Source organism: Salvia miltiorrhiza, chromosome 7, assembly GCF_028751815.1.
Source record: "Salvia miltiorrhiza cultivar Shanhuang (shh) chromosome 7, IMPLAD_Smil_shh, whole genome shotgun sequence".
In the NCBI taxonomy this organism is placed as follows: Eukaryota; Viridiplantae; Streptophyta; class Magnoliopsida; order Lamiales; family Lamiaceae; genus Salvia; species Salvia miltiorrhiza.
Window position 1 is genome coordinate 38,387,233 of NC_080393.1, and position 6,000 is coordinate 38,393,232.

At 36.6% G+C, this 6,000-nt stretch overlaps 1 protein-coding gene across 1 annotated transcript; it reads left to right on the top strand.

Moving 5' to 3' along the window:
- The first annotated feature begins 2,347 nt into the window (after nucleotides 1–2,347).
- On the top strand, nucleotides 2,348–5,750 carry LOC130994195 (uncharacterized). Its single transcript, XM_057919229.1, has 5 exons — nucleotides 2,348–2,368; nucleotides 4,540–4,608; nucleotides 5,063–5,166; nucleotides 5,241–5,439; nucleotides 5,558–5,750. Exons 1-5 carry the CDS (start codon nucleotides 2,348–2,350, stop codon nucleotides 5,633–5,635), a joined length of 471 nt encoding a protein of 156 aa, XP_057775212.1. The 3' UTR covers nucleotides 5,636–5,750.
- Nucleotides 5,751–6,000: the final 250 nt, after the last annotated feature.

Consider the following 6,000-nt stretch of genomic DNA (forward strand, 5'->3'; position numbering starts at 1 on the left):
AAGGGAGCGTAGTAAGCAAAGCAGAATGAGCTGCAGTGATAGAAGAGGGAATGTAACCAGAGACCCAGGATCTGTCCACAACCCCAGAACTCGGCTCCGTAAAAAGATCCTCATAGAACCGAACCACATGAGCTGCCATGGTGACCAGATCTTCTGAAATAACGCTATCGATACTAAGCTTCTTGATGGTTTGGCTTGAACGAAGCCATTTCACCATAGAATGGAAGAAACGAGTATTTCTATCACCGTCAGAAAGCCAAGAGACCCGACTTTGCTGTCGCAGGTGTTCAGATTTCCTCAAGAGAATCATGCTAATGCGAGCCTGCAAACTAACCTACTACAAAAGTTTACATACATAACAGTGCATAGATAACGGTTTTTTTCAAAAACCGTTATGTATGAGCGCACTTTTAGGAATAGATAACGGTTTTCGAAAAATCTGTTATCTATGTAGTGTTGTCTATATGCATAGATAACGGTTTGAACAAATGCGTTATGTTTTTGCGTTATCTATTAGTTGCATACATAACGGTATTACAAAACCGTTGTGCCACCGTTATCTATGATCATCTTTTATAACGGTTTATTTATAACGTTAAATAACCGTTATGTATAAGAGTCATTTACAACGGTTTTTGAACCGTTATGTATGAGCGTCTCTAAAAACTGTTATGTATAATTTTTTTTATTAATTTTTTTAAAATAATATTATATTATCTTATATTATATTAAAAAATAGCAACAAATAAATTATTTATCCTAAAATTTGAATTTATTCCTAGATATGGACTTTGAAAAATAAAAAATTCATAACATTTTTTTATTTTATTAACACTTATATAAAATCTAAATTAAATATCTAAATTAGAAATCTAAATACCAAAAATTGAATATTAAAAGTGAAAAAAAAAGAAAAAAAAAATTTAGGGAATTTAGAAATTAACCCCCCAAAACTAGAAGCTCTAGTTTTGTTCGTCCTCTCTCTCTCGACTCTCTCTCTCCCCTCTTGACTCCGCCGCCGGCGCCGCTGCCCCGAGCCAGCCCGTCGCCGCCCACCCTTGTCGTGCTGCGTCGCGCCGCTGCCGCCCACCCTCGCTGCGTCTCATCTCCTCCCCAAATCTCTCTCTCTCTCTTCGCGATCTCGCTGCCATTTCACCCTCATCGCCTCTCTCTATGGCCTCTGATGAAATCCGGCGAGCCGCCGCTTTCAACGGCTCTGTGCTCTCTCTCCCTTCTTTGTCTTCCACAGAACCCCAAATCTAGAACCCTAGGACTTCGACCTCTCCGTGCCGCCCTTTTCCGCCGACCTCTCCTCACGCAGCCTGTACACACCCAAACCCCTTTCAATTCCTCAATCCCTCTTGCCCAATCACACGATTCGACTCTCAATTGTGTGGAAATGCCAAAGCTAGGGTTCAAATGAAGCTGGAGGGCTAAAATCTTCTTCTGCTTCCAATTGATTTGTTGCTGAGAAAGAGGATGTCCGTCGCTGAACTGAAGGAGCGGCAGCAGCCATGGCCGCCGGCACACCAGACCCTAATCACCTCTCTTTCTCCTCCAACTCCCGGCGAGCAGTGGCGGAAACGATGCCACCGGTCCACCTTTCTCTTTCCACAGAGAGCTCGTTTATGGTAATTTCTTATTTTGTTCAAAGATTGATTGGATTATAGACTGTTTTCTTTGGTGTACATATGTGTTGCAGATGGCATCTTCATGCTATTTTCTCTATGCACTAAGGCGCTTAAAGCTTATATCGTTTAGTGGTTTATAGGCTGGATTGGGGGTGGATTTGGGTTCTGGTTATTTGCTGAGGGATGAATTGGGGGTTTTCGAGCTATGAGCTCAGGGAAGGATAGAGTAACGCCCTGAGCCCACGGGGGTGGGGTTTCGTTATGCATTCGTTATAGATAGCTTGCTAGAGAACATGAGTTTCAGATACTTCAGTATTTTGAATGCAGTCAAAAAGTCTAGGTTGGACTGTATTTCTATTTGTTTTCAGTTTCTGTAGGAATTAGTTCAATTTAGTGTTAGTAATTAGTCAGAAACAATCATGAAATTGTAGTTGCAGTGTGTTCTTATTTGGGTTTTTTGAAGATCTATATGTGTGAAATCCAAGCTTGTGATACGACTGAATAGTGATGAGAAGACTTTGTATGCTGTCTAGCCTTTATTTCAAGCTGTATTTGTGAATTTGCTGCTTTGGAATTTTATCCAGAAAGAAGAAGGTATATTGTGGTTCAATTATCCATTGATGTTTAAGCTAAAATGTTTCAGATAAATTTTGTAATAACTGCATAGTAAAATGGATCAATATAGTGCACGCTGGCAATCTTGTTCATCTACGTCAATGACTTGTCCTTTGTGGAAGGTAAGCATTATATTTTGGTTTTCACCTTTCATTTACTAATTTAACATTATTCTTAGTTGGTCAAGGATGTAAACATATATTTTATGCCTTTATATGTTTGCTGATGCAATTATTTTTAACCAATCATATATACTGATATAATCTTGTGAGATTGCTGAATTAACTTATGAAAATATGCTGGCAGCTGGTGGATATGCAGTATTATTGGAAGTTTATATTTCTTATACTGCTCTTTTGATTAATCCCTTTGCTGCTTTCTATTTTGCAGCCATGTAATTGTTATGTAGTTGTGGAGAGTGGAGACCCCTCTTGTGTGTGCAATCAAGGCTCGCTCATTTGAATGTATGGATTTGTTGCTTAAGGTACTTGTCTTGTCTAATTATGTGTTTCAACATTCAGTGGAAAGTTGTATCTGTTTATATTCACCGGAGTAGGAATGTAAGTTGATGGTGCAGGCGATCTTCACTGGAAAGTTGTATCTGTTTATATTCACCGGAGTAGGAATGTAAGTTTGGCGTAATTAATTATGATAGCACACAAAGCTTGGTTGAAAAGATAGAATCTGATGTTTGAAATGTGGTTTACTTGTTTCTACAGGTTTGAGTTATATAAATCAAGTTTCTGTGTTTACCACGATTCTACTGAATTTTGATGTCTGCTGTAACTTTCCCCTGCCTGAGATGCTTGGTAATCATTGACTTTCTTTTTTGATTAACTCTACTGCTTGAATGCCTTAAACCAGGCATTTAGCTTGATTAAACGGCTACCATTTAGTATTTAGTTTGATTAACTCTGATAGGCATTTAGTCAGGGATTTGATTTGTTTTTGGTCAGGGATTTAGATGTCGATTTGCTAATGTGTGTTGAGTGTGGATGACTGTGGTAAGAGATTCGAACTTTGTTGTCCGAATTTTTACAATTTGTGCTTGTTTGATTTTTAGGTGTGTGGAGATCTGAGATCATAACAAGAGACTGAAGCCGCCTTTATTCTTTCACCGTTTTCTAGGGAAAGGATCATTCTGTGTAAATTGGGAAAAATGTGGAAGGACGTAGGAACTCCAGCCGATTCTTACTATCAAGTTTAGAATCAAGGTTTGCTGTTTGCTTCCTTTTTCTTTGTCTTTTGGTTTCAATCCAATCTGCAAATTTCTTTTTATATTTATTCAGTTTCTTATGAGTTTATGAAGTTCACGGTTGCTTGTTTAAGCTGTTCAATTTAGATTTTTTTTGGGTTTATATGCTAATTCTGGAAATGATAGAAGAACTTTTCGCTCTCTCCTAAACCGAACGATCGGCTAATATCTTTGATTTAGAATCTGCCTTTATTTCAATTTCGGACTGATTTGCAGATCTGGAGTTTGTATATGGTAACTCATGGACAGCTGAATTTGTTTTAGGTGGTATTGCATATGTTATGGCATGGAGTGGTTTTATAATGTTGCTTGAGAATTAAGTTAGGATGCATTGGTTTATGCTGTTTAACAGTAGCTAACGAACTTTGTTTTCATCTCAATTTATTTGGTGATGGATTTTAGAGTAATCCTTCAACAGGTTCAACCATTTTGACTAATGATAGTGCTGAATGATGCCTCATGATAATGTTACCCATGTTAAGTGAAATGTGTGAAAGATGTGTGCGTTCTCTTTACAATTTACATCAAACATTTATTATGTCATGAATGCATTGGGTTGTTAGAGTGCTGAACATGCTTATTGTTGTTGGTTGTTTTTGTTGTTGTTATCAAGAACCATATGAATTATGCATGATACTGGATGAGTAGGAGCTATCTTAAACTGCACGATATCCAGCAAGTAAATTATTAAAACTTTAGCATCAACCACCTTAATATTTCTGTGTTCGAGATTTATGCAAATTTTTCTGAACTAACCAATATTAATCTGAGGCATTTAAATTTGGTTTGTATGACTTGAATTAAAGGGATACTGTTCGTTTCAATACAAGGTTATGCAAATATTTCTCAGTTAACCAAGAATAACATGAGGCATTTAAATTTTGATGTTGCCATGACTTTAATAAAAGGGAAACAGTTTTTTTAATCGTAAAGGTGAAAGATTGAAGGGAGAATGTAATAAAATAGCAGTCTTTTGATCAGTTTGAATTGATGGTCTTATTAAGTTGTTCTGAAACTATGAAATGCCTTGTTGACCAGGGTGATTTTATGAAGAGTGTGATTGTCTCCTACTCTCCTATACTTTCTTCTCTTAAGCCATTTGTTCTGGTGATATAGTGTGGTTCATGGGAATATATTGAGCATGTCAAGGATGCAAGGATAGTGGAGTTAATATGCAGCTTCTTACTGTTTCATTTTCACATTTACATTTCCTTTTTACTCCTACTATATTTTCCATGTTTGGTTGTGATTCTCTACTATATTTTACATTTCCTTTTTACTCCTTACTATATTTTACATTTCCTTTTTACTCCTAATATGCAAGGATAATGTTTCTCCTTTTAGCTGTTTGGGATTTTGTAGTTCCCATGAGGAAAATGTTAATTTACCAGGAGAGAATGTTTCTAGCCCTATGTTTAGTTTGCTTTCTGTTATGTCTTAGTTTTATTTCTGAATTATCAAAATACCAGAATGTTATACTTATTGTGATTCCTTCCTGGTGAATTTTAAATAAAATTATTGTTTTGAAAGTAATTCTTTATTTTTATTTGACAAATAATAGGGTGTTCACCCATCAATTAGAGGTGAAGTTTGGGAATTCTTACTGGGACGTTACGATCCTAGCAGCACTTTTGAGGAAAGAGAGCAAATACGACAGCGTCGAAGGTACTTTTTTCCTTGACACTTAGAAGAAAATTGGTTTTGGAGAGAGTTATGTATATTGTTGGCTGGCATATTAGATATGAACTCTTGAGATGGGCATATGCTGCTCTCCCCCAGTTCGTCGCGCCTCGATCTGCCGCTCTCTCGTCCGCCTTTCCCAGAAGGAGTCCACCTCCACCTGGTCCTCCGCCTCCGTGGTGGCGCGAAGAAGAAGCTCGGCTGAGGTGCAGTAACGAAGCCCTCAAGGAAGAGATGGAAGAGAAAAGAAGGGCTCAGGTGCACTTTAAGCTACCTCATACGATTGCCTATCTTGGTGCCTATTTTTTTAGTTTGTCACTTTAATAATTCTGAAGGTAGCGGTCATTCTTCATTTTTCACTAAATCTCTATTGCAGATTACTTTCATGAGGAAGAAGGATTTCAGGAAAGAGCAACTAGTTCTTGAGGACTTAGTGCTAGAATACATAGTATGATAGATTTTTGTTTTAGCTATAAGATAGTTGGTACTTTCAATTTTGAATCGAATATGCAATGATGATGTATACTTGATACTTGGTTCATTTGGATGGTAATGTATGAATATTTTGGATGATATATAAAATTGTTATTGCTGATTTTATCATTTTGTCGTTTTATAAAAATTGCAAAATTTAAAAATATACTGCAATTATAAAAAGTGCAAAAAAACTGTTATAAAAGGTGCAAAAAATCGTTATGTATTCTAATCAAAGATAACGGTTAAAATCGTTATAAAAACTGCAAAAATCGTTATAAAAAGTGCAAAAAACCGTTATAAAAAGTGCAAAAAACTGTTAACTATGATAAAAAAAAAATAAAA

Coding starts and splice junctions, on each gene's coding strand:
- LOC130994195 (XM_057919229.1), top strand. CDS start 2,348: ATGACTTGTCCTTTGTGGAAG. Junction 4,609..5,062: donor CTCTTAAGCCATTTGTTCTG/GTGATATAGTGT, acceptor GACAAATAATAG/GGTGTTCACCCATCAATTAG. Junction 5,440..5,557: donor AAGAGAAAAGAAGGGCTCAG/GTGCACTTTAAG, acceptor TCTCTATTGCAG/ATTACTTTCATGAGGAAGAA.